This window comes from Babylonia areolata, chromosome 25, assembly GCF_041734735.1.
Source record: "Babylonia areolata isolate BAREFJ2019XMU chromosome 25, ASM4173473v1, whole genome shotgun sequence".
Taxonomy (NCBI): Eukaryota; Metazoa; Mollusca; class Gastropoda; order Neogastropoda; family Buccinidae; genus Babylonia; species Babylonia areolata.
In genome coordinates, this window is record NC_134900.1 from 5,045,001 (window position 1) to 5,068,588 (window position 23,588).

The following is a 23,588-nucleotide window of genomic DNA, read 5'->3' on the forward strand; positions in this document are numbered from 1 at the left end:
ATCAGAGTGATTCATGTAATCACAAAAGATGCACTGTTATAACATTTCATATATCTATCAATCCCACAACCAGACCAGGATTTGGTATGAGTGACGGTATCTATCAAGATCAATTTGAAGAAAATGTCACACTTGATTTCACTTCTACGTAAAAATAATAATAATAATAATAAAACATAATTTGAACATGTTCACTGCAGTGGCATTCTATTGCATTGTATTGTATTGTATTGTATTGTTGCATTGAATTGTATTACTCTTTTTTGTCACAACAGATTTCTCTATGTGAAATTCTGGCTGCTCTCCCCATGGAGAACACATCACTACAATGAGAGCGACAACCTTTTCTTGGGTATTTTTTCCTGCCTGCAGCTTTTTATTTGTTTTTCCTAACGAAGTGGAATTTTCTACAGAATTTTGCCAGGGGCAACCCTTTTGTTGCCGTGGGTTCTTTTACGTGCATGCTGCACATGGGACCTCAGTTTATCGTCTCATCCAAATGCCTAGCGTCCAGAGTTAAGCCAGAAGAACCTACGCGAGCTGTGGTGCCGGAGCTGGCCATGGTCTGCTGGTGTTTCTGGAAGGCCAGCCGGGACTGCTCATCGTTCAGCTGGTCCTGCAGGCGCCGAGAGTGTTCTATCTGCCCCTGCAGCTGTCGCTCCAGCTCGTCCTTCTCCTCCTCTAGCTGCACACACAACACAGCCACCGTCAAGTTCACATTATGTTGCTGTTGTTTTTTGCTGCCCTGTCATCTGTGTGTGCGAGGGTGTATGTGTGTGCGTGTTTTTGCGTGTGTGTGTGAGTGTGTGTGTATGCATGTGTGTGTGTGTGTGTGCGTGTGTGTGTATGTGCGTGTGAGTGTGTGCGCATGTGTGCATGTTTGCATGCTTATGTCACTGTGTGTGTGTGTGGGTGGCAGTCCATGTAAGTTCACTGAGTGTGGCCCATTTTTGTTCTTGCTTTATTCTAATCATTGCTTTCACTTTATCATTCTTCAATTCATTTATTTATCAGGTCACCAGGAAGCCACACACCAGAGGAGACCCTGCACTGCTACCAAGCCACTTCTGTGGTGTTCAGTCAGTACTGCCTTTTCTTATTCAACATATGCAGGACACCACCTACTAAACACCGCAGTGTAGACAACAGGTGCTTTGTTGCACCACCAGAAGGAGTAAATGTAACCCCCAGAGTGAAGACCACCACCTCCTTCCTCCAGTAACATTGCCCCATGAATTTACCAACACCAAAGACATTTGACACACTCAACCCAAGCAGGATGAAGCTGACATAATGTTTGTGAATGCAAAATGACGTAACGTTCTAAAGGTATGACTAAAGACTAAAACTAACGCATGTGAACAGAAAGCTAGAGACAGTAAAGACTGGAAAGAGTGAGGGAAAAGCTATTTGGAAAAGAGGTAGGTTTTTTGAAACACTGAGATGCTTTGACCAAACAATTTTGGGCCAGTAAATTACAGTTTTCTTTCATAAACCTGAAAAAAAAAACCCATGGCTGAGATGCTAAAGAATAAAACCTATAAGGACCACGATTAAAATCATTCATACTTACATCTTTGATGGTGTTCTGGGCTAAAGAATAAAACCTATAAGGACCACGATTAAAATCATTCATACTTACATCTTTGATGGTGTTCTGGGCTAAAGAATAAAAACCTATAAGGACCACGATTAAAATCATTCCTACTTACATCTTTGATGGTGTTCTGGGCGGCCTTCATCTCTAGCTCTATGTTGCGCTTTATCAGCTCAGCTCTCTGCTTTCCTTCCAGTTCACTAGAAGAAAAGCAAAACAAAACAGAAAGTGTATCAAGAAAAAACAGCATACAAATGTGTCTTACCACCAAAATAACTATCAGGAACAGACACTGGCGGATGCAATAAAGTGTTTTTTCACAGTTAGATTCATAACCCATTCTTCTTCATCAGTCTCACACATTTGCTTGTCACGACAAACTATCTTACAAGCTGAGCATGCTCTTTCTTAACTCTCTCCATACGAACGGCGAAAGAGACGACGTTAACAGCGTTTCATCCCAATTATCATCATCAAAATATTGCAAGCGGAAGGCTCTTATACTGAAGAGGTGAATATTGACAAAGAATACCACAGTTCTGACGACGGAAGCTAAAGGTTGGGTCATTCAGACACCCACTGGACATCCGAGGGGTCTATGTAGAGTAGAGGAGAGGACTGGCCGTACTGAGTGAGTTAAATTCACTTATTCTGAAGCCGTTTTTGGACTTGAGCACATGTGCACATATGAGAGATGAATTCTTGAGAAATTCAACCAACACACTGCTCTGAGGATAAGTCCGATCTCCAGCCAAAGAATTTCATTGGCCAGTCATCCTTACTCATTAACATTCCGCACGCCATCCCATCAGTCTCTTTCGATCACCGTGGATTCAGTTGCACCGAATCAGTAGCACAAGTCAACCAGCTTCTACATTCTCCAAGCTACCAAATGTCTGTTCCACACACACACGTTCCAAAGTGAGGAAAAGATATGACAAACAACTCACGTTGTGAACTGCTCCTCCTTGCGACCCAGCTGCTCTTTGGTTTTGGTCAACAGAAGCTCAGCACTACGCTTCTTCTCTTGTTCCTCTGACAGGTTGTATCTGTAGTACATGAAAATCAACATGTATCTGTGGTACATGAAAATCAACACAACACAAGTTCTATAAATAACCACAATAACAAACAAAACAGAAGTCCAATGTTCCCAGTATAGCTACAATTTTTCACATTTCTGCTTATGTTTCAGTGAATCTATAATAGTGCCAAAATTATGTCAAATTTATGCCTGACCAATTCAATTATGACTAAACTAAGTGGACTGCAAAGCCTATTTCTTAGAAGTGTGCAGAAGAATACCGGTACAACTTGCTATGTGTGAAACATGGACTGCTCTTTGCCCTTTTTTTCCTATCCACAAGTGTACTTGTTTTACAATCACAGTAATTTAACAAAGTAATTTCCTTTTACAGAATTCTGCCAGGGGCAACCCCTTTGTTACCGTGTGTTCTTTAACGTATGCGCCAAGTGCATGTTACACACAAGAGCTTGATTTATCATCTCAACTGAAAAACTAACACCAAGACCACCAAAAATCTAATGGGGGGGTGAGGGGGGGGGGTCAGGCAGTGAGAAGGGGGTGGGTGGGGGAGGGAAGTAAAAATCCCGGTCTGGTGCAAGCCTCCAACCCATGGACCCTCGCTTCCTAGCTGCGACACACTGGCATCAGCCCACAACTGTTCTGCAGCAGCAATCTAGCAATGCCACCCCACCAATCCCCCCATCTCCTGCAGACAGGCTACAGAGTCCAGACACTTACTCCAGTGAGCGGATGCGTGCCTCCAGGTCCAGCTTGTTCTGCTCCAGGGACTGCTTGGTCTCCGTCACACCCTCCAGCTTCCTGGGGAGCACCGGCAACAGACAACTACAGTCAACACGCACCACACCAATACTGCTGCTATCTAAAAAGATGGTCCACACACACACACACACACACACACACACACATCTGAACTGTCATTGCTTTGGAGAGGACAAAAAAGCTGTACCATCATTTTTTGTAAACAAAAAAAAACAAAAAAAAAAAAAAAAAATTTCTGGTGTGTCTTTTTTACTTGTCTTGTTTGACATTGTTAGACTGAAGATGTGATTCAATGTGTAAGTATGCTGTGCAGTGCTATGTATCCTCCACTCTCCAAAATGGGCAAAACAAATTTCTTTGAATCTTTGTCAAAGTAACTCACCGTTCTGCACTGGAAGACTTGTCCTCCTTTAATTTCTTTCCATCGGAAATATGACCAGTGCCTCCCGCCCTGCCCAACACCCCACCAATCCACCACAAGCTTCCTTATTTTCAGCACAAGCACGCCTGTCACCTGACAAGGTCCTGTTTCTCCTTGGCCAGCAGTCGCAGCTTGTTGTCCAGCACCGTGCGCTGGTTGCGCTCCTGCTCCATGTGGCGCTTTGTCTCCCGGATGTAGTCCTGGACCTGCACCAGGGTGGACGGGTCTGCACACACCAACAGTGGTGCTACACAGTGTTAGTACTACTGCAGTGCGTTGCGTTGTGGTGTGTTGTGTTGTGTTGTGTTGTGTTGCGTTGTGTTGTACAGTGCTGCACAGTGTTATTACTACTGCATTGCACTGTGTTGTGTTGTGTTGTGTTGTGTTGTACAGTGCTGCACAGTGTTATTACTACTGCACTGCATTGCGTTGTGTTGTACAGCGTTGCACAGTGTTATTACTACTGCACTGCATTGCGTTGTGTTGTACAGCGTTGCACAGTGTTATTACTACTGCACTGCACTGTGTTGTGTTGTGTTGTGTTGTGTTGTACAGTGCTGCACAGTGTTATTACTACTGCACTGCGTTGTGTTGCGTTGCGTTGTGTTGTGTTGTACAGTGCTACACAGTGTTATTACTACTGCACTGCGTTGTGTTGCGTTGCGTTGTGTTGTGTTGTACAGTGCTACACAGTGTTATTACTACTGCACTGCGTTGTGTTGCGTTGCGTTGTGTTGTGTTGTACAGTGCTACACAGTGTTATTACTACTGCACTGCATTGCGTTGTGTTGTACAGTGCTGCACAGTGTTATTACTACTGCACTGCATTGCGTTGTGTTGTACAGTGCTGCAGTGTTATTACTACTGCACTGTGTTGTGTTGTACAGTGCTGCACAGTGTTATTACTACTGCACTGCACTGTGTTGTGTTGTGTTGTACAGTGCTGCACAGCGTTATTACTACTGCACTGTGTTATTGTTAAGTTGTGTTGTACAGTGCTGCACAGTGTTATTACTACTGCATTGCACTGTGTTGCGTTGCGTTGTGTTGTGTTGTGTTGTACAGTGCTGCACAGTGTTATTACTACTGCACTGCACTGTGTTGTGTTGTGTTGTACAGTGCTGCACAGCGTTATTACTACTGCACTGTGTTGTGTTATGTTGTGTTGTACAGTGCTGCACAGTGTTATTACTACTGCATTGCACTGTGTTGCGTTGCGTTGTGTTGTGTTGTGTTGTACAGTGCTGCACAGTGTTATTACTACTGCACTGCGTTGCGTTGTGTTGTGTTGTACAGTGCTGCACAGTGTTATTACTACTGCACTGTGTTGCGTTGTGTTGTGTTGTACAGTGCTGCACAGTGTTATTACTACTGCACTGTGTTGTGTTGTGTTGTACAGTGCTGCACAGTGTTATTACTACTGCACTGCGTTGTGTTGTGTTGTACAGTGCTGCACAGTGTTATTACTACTGCACTGCGTTGCGTTGTGTTGTACAGTGCTGCACAGTGTTATTACTACTGCATTGTGTTGTATTGTGTTCTGTTGTACAGCGCTGCACAGCATTATTACTACTGCATTGCGTTGCGTTGCATTGTGCTGTACAGTGCTGCACGGTGTTATTACTACTGCATTGTGTTGTATTGTGTTCTGTTGTACAGCGCTGCACAGCATTATTACTACTGTGTTGTATTGTATCGCACTGTACCATACTGTACTGCGCTGTACTATATTTACTGTGCTGCCCTGTACTATACAAAACTGTACTGTACCGTACTGCACTGCACTGCATTTCTCTTTCACCACAACAGATTTCTCTGTGCTAAATTCCAGCACCTCTTCCCAGGAAGACTGCGTTCCTTTAGAGCAGAGCAGCGCCACCCTTTTTCTTCTTTTTTTTTTCTGCCAGGAATTGCATTTCTTTTCATGTCATAGAGGATTTTTTTGCCAGGGACAACCCTTTCCTTGCCATGGGTTCTTTTACATGCATTAAAAGCATGCCACACATGGGACCTCCGTTCATCGTCTCATCTGGATGACGGATGTCCTGACCAGCACTCAAGGACTAGTGGGAGGGGAGAAAATACTGGCGAGAGTGGGAATCGATCCTGTGCGCTCAGATTCTCTCATTTCTGAGGTGGATGCGCTACCACTGAGTCACAACCACTTCACTGTTACACTCTTCTTCTTCTTCTGCGTTCGTGGGCTGCAACTCCCACGTTCACTCGTATGCACACGAGTGGGCTTTTACGTGTATGACCGTTTTTACCCCACAGTGTAGGCAGCCATACTCCGTTTTCGGGGGTGTGCATGCTGGGTATGTTCTTGTTTCCATAACCCACCAAACGCTGACATGGATTACAGGATCTTTAACGTGCGTATTTGATCTTCTGCTTGCACACACGAAGGGGGTTCAGGCACTAGCAGGTCTGCACATATGTTGACCTGGGAGATCGTAAAAATCTCCACCCTTTACCCACCAGGCGCCATCACCATGATTCGAACCCGGGACCCTCAGATTGACAGTCCAACGCTTTAACCACTCGGCTATTGCGCCCGTCACTGTTACACTCCACTCTTACAGTTTGACAGTGGTGGCAAAGATGACTGGGGTGGACAGAGAAACAAGCAGCAATGAACAGTATCACTGTGTGGAGAAGCTGTGGGGCACACTGACACTGCTGGATCCTGTCTTGCGCAGAGCACATCATGCCCTGATGCATGCTCTAGCTGCTTGGTTCAAACCTCCCAACCGACGGGCGCAATAGCCGAATGGTTAAAGCGTTGGACTTTCAATCTGAGGGTCCCGGGTTCCAATCTCGGTGACGGCGCCTGGTGGGTAAAGGGTGGAGATTTTTCCGATCTCCCAGGTCAACATGTGTGCAGACCTGCTAGTGCCTGAACCCCCTTCGTGTGTACACGCAAGCAAAAGATCAAATACGCACGTTAAAGATCCTGTAATCCATGTCAGCGTTCGGTGGGTTACGGAAACAAGTAAATACCCAGCATGCACACCCCCGAAAGCGGAGTATGGCTGCCTACATGGCAGGGTAAAAACGGTCATACACGTAAAAGCCCACTCATGTACATACAAGTGAACGTGGGAGTTGCAGCCCACGAACGCAGAAGAAGAAGAAGAAGAAGAAGAAGAAAACCTCCCAACCCGACAAGAGCTACACTGGTCCAGTTTAGAGAATAGGACCTGAAAGACAGCATTATCAGTCTCTCTGCCCTTGGCACAAGATGAAGTCTTCAGCAAGGGGGGCTTACCCCAGCGTCTTTAGAGACGTCTGTGAACAGCACTGTGTTACACTGCATTCCAATGCACTGCATTGTATTGTATTGTACTGTATTGTATCCTATTGTATCGTATTCTGTCATGCTGTGCCATGTCATGTTGTGTTGTGTTGTGATGCAACACAATGTTGCCCTGTGTTCCCCAGCACCCCTACAGAGGTGTGTGAATGGCATTGCATTGTATTGTATTGTATTGTATTGTATTGTATTGCATTGTATTGTTGTGTCATCTCAGGTTGTGAGGTATTGTGATGCAATGCATTATCTTGCATTGCACTGCTCTATACTGTACTGTATTGCACTGTATTGTTTTGTACTGTACTGTATTGTATTGGATTGTATTGTACTGTATGAAAATATGCTGCATTGTATTGTACTGTACTGTGTTGTATTTCACTGTACTATTCTATATTGTATTACACACACACACACACACACACACACACACACACACTCACATGCACACACACCCACGCTACACCCCCCATCCATTCCCACCCCACCCCAAAATCCCACCCCCTCCAAAAAGAACTCACCAGACAGGTTCATGTTCAACAGCACGTCTCGCACAAAGGGTCCGGAAGAGGGCGGGGCAGGGTCATTCCCCTCAAACTCTGTGGAGGTGTAGGAGAGAACGTCGTCATCCGCCATGTTGAAGTCAGGGCGGAAGCTCTGCGTGCTGCCCAACATGGCTGGGTAGGACTGAGCCTCGTTCCTGAAAACATGTACTGTATAAATCTTTGTCACAACAGATTTCTCTGTGTGAAATTCAGGCCGCTCTGCCCAGGGAGAGTGCTTTGCTACACCGAGAGTGCCACCGGTTTTTTTTCTTTTCTTTTTCTGCCTGCAAGTGACTTTTTTTTCTATCAAAGTTGTGTTTTCTACAGATTTTTTGTCAGGGATAATGCTTTTGTTAACGTGAGTTCTTTTATGTGTGCTAAGTGCATGCTGCAGAAGGGGCCTTGTTTAAACCATACCATGAAATTCAGGAGCTGAGGTGGCACATGACTCGTGTAAATCTACACAATATGCATAATAACTACATACCACAAAAAACAAAACAAACAAAAAACAAAAAAACCCCACTGTTCTGTGGCAACACTCACTCAGTCTTGCTCCACAACTAAACAATTATTATCATCAGTAGGGGGCTTGGTAAGGTGGTGTCCTCAGTATGTTGAATCGGAATATTCACTACTGAGCATCACTGAAGTGACGCAGCAGCAGTGCAGGGTCTCGTCTGGTGTGTGGCTTCCTCTGGTGACCTAACATTGATAGTACCCTGTGGTCTGTCGACATCACTGGTACTACAGCAGATGGACCTGGTTTGGGTGTGTACATGTGGGGGATTTGGAGTAAGTGACATGAGAGTAATGCCACTAAAATGGTCTAGATGATGCTGCAGCAAATTCTTAAAAAAAAAAGCTCACAGCTGGGCACATTCGTGTGCCGCATGTGCTGCCACACGTTTGCATGCATGCATTTTAACCTGAGCACATTTGTATTTGTATTTCTTTTTATCACAACAGATTTCTCTGTGTGAAATTCAGGCTGCTCTCCCCAGGAAGAGCGCGTCGCTACACTACAGCGCCACCCATTTTTTTGTATTTTTTCCTGCGTGCAGTTTTATTTGTTTTTCCTATCGAAGTGGATTTTTCTACAGAATTTTGCCAGGAACAACCCTTTTGTTGCCATGGGTTCTTTTACGTGCGCTAAGTGCATGCTGCACACGGGACCTCGGTTTATTGTCTCATTTGAATGACTAGCATCCAGACCACCACTCAAGGTCTAGTGGAGGGGGAGAAAATATCGGCGACTGAGCCGTGATTCGAACCAGCACGCTCAGATTCTCTCACTTCCTAGGCGGATGCGTTACCTCTAGGCCATCACTCCACATACACTGGAACAATAGCATACATACATAAAAAAAGCCATTTATTCGGACACACACACATAAACATACTGACCTGTCCATGTCGGAGGCCAGGGAATCATCAGACTCCATGCCGTCGCTGTGGTAGGCAGAGGGGGAGGTGCCGATCTGCAGGCGCTGCTTGATCTGCTGGGCGGTGGGCCCCGCCAGGTAACTGCTGCTGGATGCCTGGGGCACGCCCTGTGACTGCTGGGGCTGCAGGGACCCATAGCTCCCCACACCCACACCCACACCCGCCCGACTCTTGCTGGCACTGCTGCTGGCGATGGCCTCTTCCCGGATCTGCTCCTCCACTCTCTTCAGCTCCTCTCTGGAAATGACATGCGGTGTGAAAAAGGTTAAAAGTCCCATACATTGTGCTGTCTGCACAGTGTAGCTCAAGAATTATGGGTTAAAGGCCTCTTTGTCTTTTACGGCCATCAGGACAGTGAATTCACATCCACTGATATCTCGGGGTTTGGCACAGGTAGGTGAGGCCCTATCCTCTCCTTCGTCATTTAAAAAAAAACACCTTCCATGACTGAAGTCTTTACTTTACCCCAACAATTTAACAGATTTAACCATCTTGTGCAAATACGTTACGTACCTACAGAATCCTATACTTTCATGAAAGGTAGAAGCATTTTCACCTGAGAAAAATTTTCCCCAGCTCTCCCAGCAGGAGACGGTGGTATATGTGCTCATTCATGACAGCTCTGACACACTGTCACTCATTTCATACGACATCAGCTCACATCATGACATCAGCACTGACACACTATCACTGATGTCAAAGCTCACATCATCATCACGTCAGCACTGACACACCATCGCTGTCACTGATTTTAAAGCCCAAATCATCATCGCATCAGCAATGACACTGTCACTATGACTGATTTCACAGCTCACATCATCACTGACACAGTCACTATCACTGATTTTAAAGCTCACGTCATCATATCAGCACTGATACAATGTCACTGTCACTGATTTCAAAGCTCACATCATCAAATCAGCTCTGACACAATGTCACTGTGAATAATTTCACAGCTCTCATCATCAGATCAGCACTAATACAATATCACTGTCACTGATTTCACAGCTTACGAACATCACACCACAAAAAAAAAACAAAGCACTCAGACACCACCACATTATATTCCACAGCTAACGTCATATCCACAGAAGGCAAGGAGTAAGTCAAAACAGCCACACACAAAACTCTGCACAGCAGAAGGTAAACACAAACAAACAAAAAAACAAACAAAAAACAGCAGCAGCACAGCAGACGCTGATCAGGGACACAAATCCACTCCACAATGACCAGTGTCAACCCACTGTCACTCTGCCAGTCAGTCGGTCTGTCCCCTAGGGGCAGATTAGCAGGGTGGGCACAGAAAATGAGAGCCCTCGCAGATTAAGAAGGAAGAAGGGAATGGTGGCAGGTGCCTGGTTTAATCCCTGAATAAACGGTCATGCTTCACTGCCTGGGCCAGTCACGCTCAGTGATCCCCCTCTCTCTCTCTCCTGACCCTCTCTCTCTCTGTGTGCATGGGGTTTGTGGGTCACCCTGGTCTTCAGGGTAGACAGGAAAAACAAGATGCACCATCAGCTGTTTACTTTTAGTACAAGGCTAGGAGGCGCCATGGCAGAATCGGTCAAGTGGTGGATCTTCTGATCCAGTGTTCACCGTTGATCGGGGTTCGAGGCTCCCGTTTCAGCATGGTGTCCTCTTCAATGGAAAGGCATTTTCCTCGGATTCTCCTCACCCCACCCACATGTGAATGGGTACCCGAGTTTGGCTGGGGAAGATTAATGGGCGGGAAGGAGAGGACTGGGCCCTGCCTTCCTATGCCCAGCTCAAGACACACAAGTAGATATCAATTCACTGCCCCTAACCTAACCTTACAATGGCTATGATCTCATGTCATTATTCAGTTTGTTTGTTTTTCTGTTGATTTTTTTGTTTTTTTTGGATCAGTTTTAATTACTTGTTTACTCATTGTCAGAAATTATTTCTATATGCTATGGTCTGATGTCATTCACTTTGTTTATCTGTTTATGAATTGTTTTCATTTATCAGTTTTTGTTTACTTGTTGGTTTTGTTTATTTTGGGGTACCCCACTGTCAGATAATTTGCATGCTATGATCTGATGACATTCAGTTTCTTCTCAATAGCAGCATTGTTATCAACCTCAACCAAAAGCTGATCCCGGTAAAACAAATGTTATCTGGCAACGAACAAGGAATGACTAAAGAATACCTTGCAAATCCTGAGGCTAAAAGAAATGAACAAATGAAATGTCCACGATCCCTAAATACAGTTTAACCTGGAATGCTGACAACCTTTAATGAGAGGAAAGATTTTTTTCTCTGCATGTTTAATCCATATTTGGTACTGACAGACCAAGTATTTCCAGGAGAAAAGTATTTGTCAAAGTTAAACACAGACACATGTCATAAACACAGACATATAGACACACGGGCACACAGACAACCAAAGCAGGGTTATCAAACAGACTCACTCTGTTCACACATGAAGGCCAAAAAATTGGCAAATACAGTGCAAATGATGATGGTGCAGGTACATTGTTTTAATATTGAAACAAAGTGAAATAAAGGAAAACATCAGCAAAAAAATGGTGCATATGATGGAACAACACCACAAGCAGCAGCAACCACCCCCCTTTGAGAAGACAACGTAAAAACAAAAAAACAGAAAAGAATTTGATCCTGACTGTGGCAGTCCATACACACCGTGTGACGACTTCAGTCCTGGTTGAGGTCACAGTCTGTGCCTCGTTCCCTTGGGAGTTGTTCTGACAGGAGTTCAGGGTGACCAAGTCCTGAGAATATAGGTTCAAAAATCACATATAGTACAGGTTTCCACAACTGTGACCAAGTCCTGTGAATATAGGTTCAAAAATCACATATAGTACAGGTTTCCACAACTGTGACCAAGTCCTGTGAATATAGGTTCAAAAATCACATATAGTACAGGTTTCCACATCTGTTTGTGTAAAACTCTCATACTGTCACACATTAAACACTCAAGTTTTGAGAAATCACAACCCTTAAATCCACTTCACACAAATTTGGGAGGACAAGAGAAACGTACTTATGTTAACCAAAATACATACACTCATTTTAAAGAAAAAATCTATAAAAAAAAAAGTTAAAAGAAATTAAATCAGGAGACAGGAATCAGTTTTCTTCACCATGACAGAGATCTGTGTACCTTCACCATGACAGAGACCTGTGTACCTGTGTTGGCGAGAAACTTACTGCACTCACCATCAAGATTTTAGTTCTTGTGGAGATGTGACCCGGTGATGATGCACCTGGCAAGGAAGCAAGCGTCCTCAGGTTCTATTTCCATACGCACCCTGTTGTTTACTCTCCACCCTCCACTAGACCTTCAGTGGTGGTCTGCATGCTAGTCATTCGGATATAACAGTAAACCAAGGCACCGTGTGCAGCATGCACTTAGTACACGAAAAAGAACCATTGGCCATAAAAGACAAAGGGACTTTTTAACTCATTCTACTCCAGGTACAAGTTAACTCCTACCATGATTACTTCCCCCGTGGACCAGGTACCAGTATTGTCATACCAACACACTATTCAAATTTTGTTCACTCTTGCTTGGTACAGTTCGCATTCTAAACTGAACCGTTTACGGATTCCAGAAGCATGAAAACAAAGCTTTGTTCGACCGATTAAATCCACAAGTCTCCAACGATTTTCATCGTTTTAGTGAACCACCCTGTTTTTGCTTTTTTTCTGCAGTGGTCTCATGTAGCACTGGTCCATGGGAGTTGTAAACAGGGATGGAGCTGTGGGGTAGAATGAGTTAACTCTCTCCATACGAACGGCGAAAGAGACGACGTTAACAGCGTTTCACCCCAATTACCATCATCAAAATATTGCAAGCGGAAGGCTCTTATACTGAAGACGTGAATGTTGACAAAGAATACCACAATTCTGACGACGGAAGCTAAAGGTTGGGTCATTGAGACACCCACTGGACATCCGAGGGGTCTGTGTAGAGGAGAAGAGAGGACTGGCCGTACTGAGTGAGTTAACCTTGAACTGTTGAGCAACGCTGTGCAGACAGCAGAGTGATGCACTGACCTGACTAGGGGAGACAGGAGGCAGACCATCAATCTCTTCATGAGCCAGGGAGTCCTCCTCACTGCTGTCTGCCTGCTGCTGCTGGGACTCCTCCTGATTGAAAAATACAAAATAAAATATAAAATAAATAAGAAAAAAAGAAAATTACAATGTCAGTGTCTCTTTTCATACCTTACTCCTGTCACCAAAAACATAGACTTCCCTACCCAATTCGTCATGCTGAAACTAGGTGTCGGTATGTGATGTGGTGTGTGTGTGTGTGTGTGTGTGTGTGTGTGTACGTGTGTTTGTACGTGTGTGTTTGTACGTGTGTGTGTGTGTGTGTGTGTGTGTGTGTCGTTGACACATTTGATTTGTCTTGCTCATAAGTTAATCACAGTGCCCTGTGGTGTTAATTTTTGTAATGATTTCTCCCCCCCCCCATACTGACGTAAATTGTTAGCGCTATTGGTCCCCTGTGCTATGGAGATATAGCACACTATAAATGCCCATTCTTACTATCATTGTCTTTAACTCACTCTGGATGATGGGCCTCCATCAAGGCCAGACTGTTTACAACTGTTTCACTGTTTCAGACAAAAGACCCTGATCTCAGGTTTAGAAAGTTTTGAATTGAATAATGACAGTATAAGCTAAGAGTATCTTAACTGACCTTTCCACTCCCCACTGTGACCAATAAATGCAGAGTGTGTTGCTGCGCTCGTGAACTTGAGAGTTACTTTCAAAGTGAAATGGTTCACATGAACAGTACATGTCAGACGTATGTATGTATGTGTGACAGTCAGTCATGTTTAACTTTGATCACCATAAAAGCAGAGGAGGCAACTGCTGTCCAAACTATCTGGGCTAGAATTTGATTTTATAGAGATTGTTTTGTACAAGTTACATCCCCGCTCTCTCTCAGCCAAGAGAGGCTTTATTCAGGACGGTCGGTGCTGGGGGATACAGCAGACAGATACACTGGAAGTGACCCATCAAAGCAGTGACTGGCAAAGAACTGCAAGTCAGTCTTCACGTTTGAGTTCAACTTACCTTCAAGGCCTCCTCAGCCTCGGCCCTCAGCCGCTCTGCACGTTCAGCCTCCTCCCGCTCCCACTGCTGCCGACGCTGCTCCTCCTCCCGCTTCCTCTCCTCCTCTTTTCTGCGCCTTTCCTCCTCCTCCTCCTGTCTTCTCCTCCTCTCCTCTTCTTCCCGTCGTTCCCTCTCCAGTCGCAGCTTTTCCTCCTGCTGCAGTCGCTCTTCCTCTTTCCTCTTCATCTCCTCTTGTTCTGCTCGGATCTTCTCTTCTTCTTTCTCTTTTCTCTTCTTCTCCTCTTCTTCCTGTGATCAAGAAACAAGCACTTTCCTTCAAGTATCTACTGAAGCCATGAAAAAACAATGTTAGTAATGATATGTTTCAAAAGGTGTGTGAAAAGGAAACGAAAAGTCCTACAACTATCATTTCAAGGAAATGCTATAACAATAAAGGATCCTGTCACCGTCTCTTAAAGTATAAGAGAGAGAGAAATAAAGCATCCTACGTCTCCATTTTTCAACTTGTATAAAAAATATTAAAAAAAAGAATATGATGTTACTGAATAGTTTTAGCATTATTATAACAGAACAGACCCTGTGATGATCACAACAGCTCTATCAAGAATGACCACTCCTCACTGTTGCTATGCCTGGTTGGTTTAGGGAGGTGACCTTCCAGGTCAACAGATGTACAGACTCTGTAAGTGCCTGAGCCTTCATGTGTACACACATGCAAAAAAAAAAAAAAAAAAAAAAAATCAAATACAAACATTAAAAATCCTGTTGTCTATGTCAGGGTTCAGTGGCTTAAGGAAAAAAAATACACCCAGCATATGCTTCTCTGAAAATGGAGCATGGCTCCCTGTGGACTGCCGACGCTGGAACTGCGACGGACGAACCCGGGTGTGGCAGTGTATGGGGGAATCTAAATGAGCGGCATGGGAGTAATGCCACTGAAACGGTGCAGATGAATGGGGCAGCAAAAAAAAAAAAAAAAAAGGAGCATGGCTGCTTATATGAATGGAGAGAAGGGGGTTGGGGGTGAGGTAAAAACCTACAAACATGTAAAGCCCACTTGTACATACAAGTGAACATAAGAGTGGCAGCCCCACAAATACAAAAGAAGAAAGAAGAAAGGATTGTGCAACTGTCCCTCACCTTCTCACGTTTCCGTTCAATTTCCCATTCGCTGACGGTTTCTGTCTTGTCCATCTCATCGTCAGTGTCGGAGGCAGCCTGTGCGGCCATCTTGTGCTGGCTGCCCCCAGCAGAGGGCTTGTCACGGGGAAGGGCTGGTGCTGCCTCTGATTGTGTGTCTCCCTGAAAATCACATCAAATCAAATCATATCATAACTGGTGCACATCTCCACACCAAAATTAAGTATAATAAAAGCAAAAATATGTTGGGTTTTTTTTTAAATCATCAAAATGCCCAAACAGGAATACTCTTACGAAGGTCACCATGAGGCCACACACAAACACACACACCAGAATCATTTCAGTGGTGTTTGGTAGTGCCTGTACTGATTTAACATACTAATGCCCCTCCAGTGAAGACAATCATCGTTTAGTCATGGAGCCAGACTGAGTAAAGCATTCCCTCCCAGACTGGAGACTGCCACCACATCCCCCCTGAAACAGTCCCCCACCATCTGCCAACACTGAAGACCTCGACTGCCCTGACCACAAATCACTACAGAATCCAAGCATATGTCAGTGCCCAAGCCTTGACACAAAACTCCAATCAAAATCCCAGGCATGCATCACTCCCCACACCCTGACACACAACTCCAATCAAAATCCCAGGCATGCATCACTCCCCACACCCTGACACACAACTCCAATCAAAATCCCAGTCATTATCACTCCCCACGCCCTGACACATAACTCCTATCAAGATCCCAGGCATGTATCACTCCCCACACCCTGACACACAACTCCTATCAAAATCCCAGGCATGTACCACTCCCCACAACCTGACACACAACTCCTATCAAAATCCCAGGCATGTATCACTCCCCACAACCTGACACACAACTCCTATCAAAATCCCAGGCATGCATCACTCCCCACACACTGACACACAACTCCTATCAAAATCCCAGGCATGCATCACTCCCCACACACTGACACACAACTCCAATCAAAATCCCAGGCATGCATCACTCCCCACACACTGACACACAACTCCAATCAAAATCCCAGGCATGCATCACTCCCCACACACTGACACACAACTCCTATCAAAATCCCAGTCCTGTATCACTCCCCACAAACTGACACACAACTCCAATCAAAATCCCAGTCCTGTATCACTCCCCACAAACTGACACACAACTCCAATCAAAATCCCAGTCCTGTATCACTCCCCACAAACTGACACACAACTCCAATCAAAATCCCAGGCATCATCACTCCCCACGCCCTGACACATAACTCCTATCAAAATCCCAGGCATGTATCACTCCCCACACCCTGACACATAACTCCTATCAAAATCCCAGGCATGTATCACTCCCCACACCCTGACACATAACTCCTATCAAAATCCCAGGCATGTATCACTCCCCACACCCTGACACATAACTCCTATCAAAATCCCAGGCATGTATCACTCTCCACACCCTGACACATAACTCCTATCAAAATCCCAGGCATGTATCACTCCCCATGCCCTGACACATAACTCCTATCAAAATCCCAGTCATGCATCACTCCCCACACCCTGACACATAACTCCTATCAAAATCCCAGGCATGTATCACTCCCCACACCCTGACACATAACTCCTATCAAAATACCAGGCATGTATCACTCCCCACACCCTGACACATAACTCCTATCAAAATCCCAGGCATGCATCACTCCCCACACACTGACACACAACTCCAATCAAAATCCCAGGCATGCATCACTCCCCACACACTGACACACAACTCCAATCAAAATCCCAGGCATGCATCACTCCCCACACCCTGACACACAACTCCTATCAAAATCCCAGTCCTGTATCACTCCCCACGCCCTGACACACAACTCCTATCAAAATCCCAGTCATGCATCACTCCCCACACCCTGACACACAACTCACTTCAGAATCCCAGGCAGACTCATCATCCTCAGGTTCCATCGGGGGAGGCTTGTTTTGTGCTGTGGGGGTGGCAGTCATCATCACCTCCACCGTCTCCTGGATGACGTGGGAAGTGAGGGGAACCGAACCTTTCATCCCTGAGGTCTGCTGCTGCTGCTGCTGCTGCAGCACAGGCACCACAGCGTTCTCCACATCGTCACTGTCGTCGTCTTCCTCACTGATGGGCTGTATGTCGTCCACTCCTCTCTGTAAAGTTGAGAAGGTTAAAGGTTAAAGGTGCCCCATGGCTTTTCACAGCCACTGGTGCTGTAAATTCATGTCCACTGTACATTCATATCCCTGCTAATACAAACTATTAAAGAAAATATTTATTTTCTTCTTTCTTCCCCCCCCCCCCCTTTTTTCCATGTTTATCTAATAATAATAATAATAATAATGGTATTTATATAGCGCTGGATCTTGTGCAGAGACAAATCAAAGCGCTTTCGCACCAGTCATTCACACGCATGCATAACTCTAATACTGCAGAAACTAAAGACAAGGAAGGGCAGGCAAGGGAGGCTATTTTGGGAAAAGGTGGGTTTTAAGGCCAGACTTGAAAGAGCTGAGTGTGGAGACTTGACGAAGCGAAAAAGGAAGTTCATTCCAATCGCAAGATCCAGAAACAGAGAAAGAACCTGACTGTATCGTTATGGTGATCATATATGCAACATAACTGCTTAAATGTTTCTGTCTATTTTTAAGATTTAATTAAAATAACCCTTGCCTGATTATTACCATAAAAAAATAGGGAGCGGGGTAAGTCCCAGATCTTTTGCAGGGTTATTGTTTTTCTTTCTTTTTAATATTAATTTTCACATGAACAACACAGTCATAAAGACTGTGGCAACAACCAAATCAACAACTCATATGGTTTAACAACTGAAAAAAAAAAGAAAAAAAAAAAAGGAAAGAACAGACAGGAAGAATCTGACATATTAAAGACCATAAAACACACACACATGTACCCCCCCCCCCCCCCCCCCTCCCCCCCATCCCCCCAAGCAAATTCCAAATTTTGGGGGGCAGCAAAACTGAACCCACATTCCCAAACTCGTCTTCAAATCACATGTTGTAAATTTTAAGACCTTTTCACAGGAAAAAAAAACAGAGAGCAGGAGAAGAGCAGTACATGGAAAGTGTAGCAGATACTTACAGCAAAAGTGACTGATCAAAATAGTGACTGGTCTGAACTACAACACACAGTGTTCACTTCAAAACTAAACTGGGAGCAGTGGACTGGTGGTAACACACCCAGCAAGGAAGCGGGCATCCATGGGTTTGAGTCCAATAAACACTCCAGGATTTTTTTTACTCCCCCTCCTTCCCCTACATCTTGAGTGATGGTCTGGGTGCTAGTCTTTGAGATAAGACTGAGGTCCTGTGTGCAACATGCACGTTGTGCATGTATAAGAACCCATAGCAACAAAAGGGTTGCTCCTGACAAAATTCTGTAAAAAAACCCAAAAAAAAAAAAACAACCACCCCACTTCGAAAATAAAACAAATATACTTGCAGACAGGAAAAAAACAACAACAAAAAGATTTAAAAAAAAAAAAAAAATCGACAGCACTGCTCTGTGGTGACAGGCTTGCCCTAGGGAGAGCCGCCCCAATTTCACACACACAGAGATATCTGCTGTGAGGAAAAAGTGAAGCAAAACAACACGACACACTGCACACTGACAACAGCACCTGAGCCACAACCGGGGCCTCAGCAGCAGCCCTTGGAGTCACCGTCTCCACAGTGGAGTCCCAGTCACTCTCCTGCACATCAACAACAAAAACCACATCTCCGTTAGCCCACTGAGCCCCGTAGCGTTTACAGCTTGGTCAATCATGACCAGCCTGGGAGGTTTCAACTGAGCAGCAGTAAACTGTGAGGTACCGTAAAGTTCGGTCTATAAGCCGCGACTTTTTACTCCAGCTTCAACCTCTGCGGCTTATACAATGATGCGGCTTATTTGAGGATTTTAACGATCCCGGGAGTGTCACGTTCTCGTCTATTCTTAGCTGCCCTTCAACTCACCAAAATCATGATTTCTGTCCATGAATTTTTGGATGAACTTCAGGATAGTGTGCTAACTGTTCACGTTTTATAAATCAATTCCGCACACATTAAAGCCTTCAGATCAGCATTCAGTTCTACTCTGCTCAAGCGTACACCCTCATCATGCCGAAAACGTGACGTTATGCCTATGATGCAGCCTTCAAACTGAAGGCGATTGACCTAGCAGACGACAGTGCAAGTGACGAACCAGCAGCGACCTCCACCTTCATGTTCATGAAGTGAAAGCGAGGCTGAAGTCAGTGACAAGATGGCGGAGGAAGCTGTGCTGGTTCTCTTCAACTCGGACACTGAAGACGAAGATTTCAGTGGATTCAGTGAGCAGGATGACTTTGAATAAATGTGACTATCCCTAAATTATGGATCTTATTTTCGTTGTGTTTATTTATTATTTTTTGTGGCACTAGCAGTATTTTCACTTGCTTTTCTTTGTGTTGTTCCCGCTTGTGTTTATTTCATAACCTGCAGTATTGACAGCTTTTCTGTAGTATCAGTATGTGTTCCGGTACCGGAAATAAGTGCGGCTTATAAGCCAGTGCGGCTTATGTATGTATGAAGTTCAATTTTTTCAAAAATTTAGTGGGTGCAGCTTATATACCAGTGCGCTCAACAGACCTAACTTTACGGTACTTTATTGAAAATCCAATAACTCTGAAAGTAATTTGGCTACAAAAGTCAAACTTCAAACAGCTATTGCCCAATGTTTGTTTTATAGCTTATGTAAGTCTCAAGTCTTCTTCTTCGTTCATCACTGTGACTCCCATGTTAGCTCGTATACACGACTAGGCTTTTCCTTGTATGACCATTTGTTTGGTTTTTTTACCCCCAACAAGTAGGCAGTCTTACTCTCTTTTCAAGTCATATGGTCAACAATTCATATCTAAACGCCTTGTTAAATTCCCAAATCAAACATCATAGTGGACTTTCAAACTTGACATTGTTTTCAGTGAAAATGGTTTCTCCTTCATCATCACTAATATAAATGATGATGTCGTTGGATATTTCTGGGAATTGTAACTGCATACTGTCCTTTTCTGCAACGAAACTGCTGTCCCAGTCTGCAAATATTTCACTGAGTTCTTGTTCTGCCATGAAAACACTGATGCTCAGCCATACTTGGTGTCAAAAAAAACTGTGGAAAATAGAGGAAACCAGTACAAATGCTGTTCAAACTTTGCTGACTCGGGAATAAGCGGCGTTGTGAGTAATGCTACTGAAAATGGTGCAGATGACTGTGCATCATTCATTCATTTTGCCCATCGCTCCTGGTGGAGCATAGGCCATCGACGACCCCTCGCCATCACACTCTGTTCTGGGCTGTTCTGGCCATTCCAGTCCAGTTGGTCCCTTGCTGCTTCAGCTCTGCCTCGGTATCTCGCCTCCAGCTGTTGCAAAGGCCGGCCTCTCTTCCTCTTTCCCTGCGGGTTCCAGGTCAGGGCTTGGCGTGTGATGCTGGACGCTGGCTTCCTGAGGGTGTGTCCGATCCAGCCCCACTTCCTCCGCAGTATCTGCTTGGCCACTGGTTCCTGTCCCGCTCGCTCCCACAGATCTTTGTTTCGGATCTTCTCCTGCCATCCAATCTTGTAGATGCGCCTCAGACAGGTGTTGAAGAATGTCTGAATCTTCTGCTGCATCGTCTGTGTTGTCCGCCATAGATGACAGTGCAGCAAAAAAAAAAAAAAAAAAAAAAAAAGAAAAAAAAAAGGAAGATGAAAGAAAGAAAAAAAAAACCCACATACCTGTTGATGGGGAGGCTGTAGAGCTGTAGTGCTGGCAGCGTTCCTTGGTGTGGCCACCTCTGCAGTGGAGTCCCACTCACTGTCCTGTGAAAGCAAGTACACAAGCTTTTGTCATCTCTCCATTCAAAAAGTAAAAAAAGAAAAAACAACAACAACAACAAAACAACTGCGTCTGCTGTTTGCTGCTACAAGATGTATCAAATTTCTTTCTGAATGCAGAGAAATTTCTCATACTCAATTTCCTGCATCAAAACCAACCCCAAGACTCATCTGTTTAATACTGCCTTTGATTAATTGTTATGTGTGTATGCATGCATGAATGTTTGTATGAGAACATATTAGTTTGCTGTGCATATTGTACTTGGTATGTGCATATGATGGATTGTTTTGTCAAAGTTTGTAATGTTTCTCACTTGGACTTGCATGTTTTGATGGATTGTGTAATGCATTTTTTACAGCAAGATTTGTTTGATTGGGCACTTTGTAAATAAACCTATTTATCGTCATATGTATAGATAGGGATAAGAACATGCTTTTAGAACACTGACAGTGCTACAATAACAATATGCTGACAATAATTAAAAAACCAACAACAACAACAAAAAACAAGAAACAAACACAAATTAAACTTATTCTCATTACAGTCAACTTTGCAGGTAATATATAGTTACAAACTTTTTTCTTTATCATTAAAAATGCTTCATTTCAATGGGGAAAAAATTGCCCCCAAAATTACTCATATCTGTCAAAGGACATGGACGTAAAAATCATTGAATGTATATACTGTAAAGGAAATGTGAAATATTGTTCATACACTTTATAACAACTATTGTTCATATATTCTATAACATATAACTAAGTAAATGTGGGTGGGTGACTGGAGGTATATGTGAAAAGATTTTTAATATACAGAATGAATTATCAAGCACACTTCTGTTGATCTTAACAATGAAAACGTGTCATTAGCAGCTGATGCTTTAGGTCATCTAAAGATACTTTAAACAACAACATAAAAAACAGTCAAGACAACTGTTTTACACACACACACACACACACACACACACACACACACACACACACACACACACACACACACACAGAGTACACATACAACAGCAGGGTAGCAAAGGCATTTATTATTTTAGAGGCGGAAATGTATAAGAGGGAAAACAGGCTGTAGCACAGTTATAATTATGGAAAGAAGCTTGACAAACTAACTCACATCTCCTGCATGAGAAAGAGAAAGGAAGAATGAGGGGGGTTGGGAAGGGAGGTTGGGAGGGGGGACGGGGGGGAGATTGTTGATAACAAAAAGCAAGCAAGCAAGCAAGCTACCACTCAGGAATTGACACAGTTTTCGTCTTGGAGGGCGTGGTGAGATGATGCTGAATGTTAGCCAAGCAGTATATGCAGCAATTTCTCATTATCAGAGGTGTTTGTTTTTTTGCATGTGCACTTAAATTTACATTGAAAAACCACAGCTGCTGCTTATAAACCACTGAATAACTTGTTAAAGTTCGGCTGAGACATCAATTTTCAAACAAATGTTTCAAGCTATCCATAGCACAATAGTGCCTGAAATAGAGGTCAGACCAAATGCAGCCTGGATAATCTAAATAGTCTCTTGATTATCTTATCATTTCATGAAAACATTCATAGTTCTAAAAGGTGGGCCTTAGCTTTTTCTTAAACACTATATCAAGAACAGAGAAGACAAAAACTTTCCAAAACACACAGATTTGGTAGACCATCTTGTAGCAATAAAGGACACAACAGATATTCTGACTCTGTGATACAAATACTATTAAAAAGAAGAAAAAAAATTTTGAACAATCCTAGAATAGTGCACACTTGTGTATTTGGCACAGTCAAATTATGAATGGAACTGCCTTGTATTTTGTGAGCCAGATCATGTTGATCCCAGCATGTGAATGTGTATATTCATGCGTGTGTGCATGCATGTGTGTGTCCATGTGTCTGCATGTGTATGCTGCATGCATGAATGTGTATGTGCCTTCTGTGTGTATGTGTGTGTATGCAAGGTCAACCTCTGTGTGTGTGTGTGTGTGTGTGCGTGTGCGCGCGCATGTGCACGCGTGTGTACCTGAGAGGGCTTGTCCAGCAGGTCCTGCTGTGGGGTGACGTCCTCCGGGGAGTCATTGCCCTGTAGGCAGAACACAGGACACAGGCACCACGCCGTCAGTCACTATCACTATCAGCACACCTCTCTCTCTCCCTTCACCACCACAACTCACTTCTCTTCTCCGGTCCTTTGCAGACTTAAACTGGCACTGCTCATATTGTTGTTCTGTATTTACCAATAACAACATTATCTCATCTTGTTTCAAACGTCTGTTTTAGCTTGACGGGAACTGGCAATACTCATGTTATATGTTTACCCATAATGACATTATCTCCTCTTGTTCCAAGTGCAGTATGTTTTAATTCAATCATTGGAACTAGTATAGCTC

At 44.0% G+C, this 23,588-nt stretch overlaps 1 protein-coding gene across 8 annotated transcripts in view; it reads right to left on the reverse strand.

The window, feature by feature from the left end:
• LOC143299673 (uncharacterized) overlaps positions 1 to 23,588 on the reverse strand; it is a 95,131-nt gene that overhangs the window by 40,985 nt on the left and 30,558 nt on the right. For 7 of the 8 annotated variants that reach the window (XM_076613009.1, XM_076613008.1, XM_076613012.1 and 4 more), the window contains 15 exons: positions 23,222 to 23,281; positions 21,118 to 21,201; positions 19,006 to 19,077; positions 17,273 to 17,518; positions 15,340 to 15,501; positions 14,200 to 14,487; positions 13,168 to 13,260; positions 11,791 to 11,879; positions 9,088 to 9,363; positions 7,657 to 7,835; positions 3,919 to 4,051; positions 3,363 to 3,443; positions 2,548 to 2,646; positions 1,713 to 1,797; positions 536 to 685 (listed from right to left, as the gene is read on the reverse strand). In XM_076613009.1, coding sequence (XP_076469124.1) covers positions 536 to 685; positions 1,713 to 1,797; positions 2,548 to 2,646; positions 3,363 to 3,443; positions 3,919 to 4,051; positions 7,657 to 7,835; positions 9,088 to 9,363; positions 11,791 to 11,879; positions 13,168 to 13,260; positions 14,200 to 14,487; positions 15,340 to 15,501; positions 17,273 to 17,518; positions 19,006 to 19,077; positions 21,118 to 21,201; positions 23,222 to 23,281 — 2,097 coding nt within the window. The remainder of the gene's footprint in view (positions 1 to 535; positions 686 to 1,712; positions 1,798 to 2,547; positions 2,647 to 3,362; positions 3,444 to 3,918; positions 4,052 to 7,656; positions 7,836 to 9,087; positions 9,364 to 11,790; positions 11,880 to 13,167; positions 13,261 to 14,199; positions 14,488 to 15,339; positions 15,502 to 17,272; positions 17,519 to 19,005; positions 19,078 to 21,117; positions 21,202 to 23,221; positions 23,282 to 23,588) is intronic. The other variant, XM_076613010.1, reaches the window with a different exon arrangement.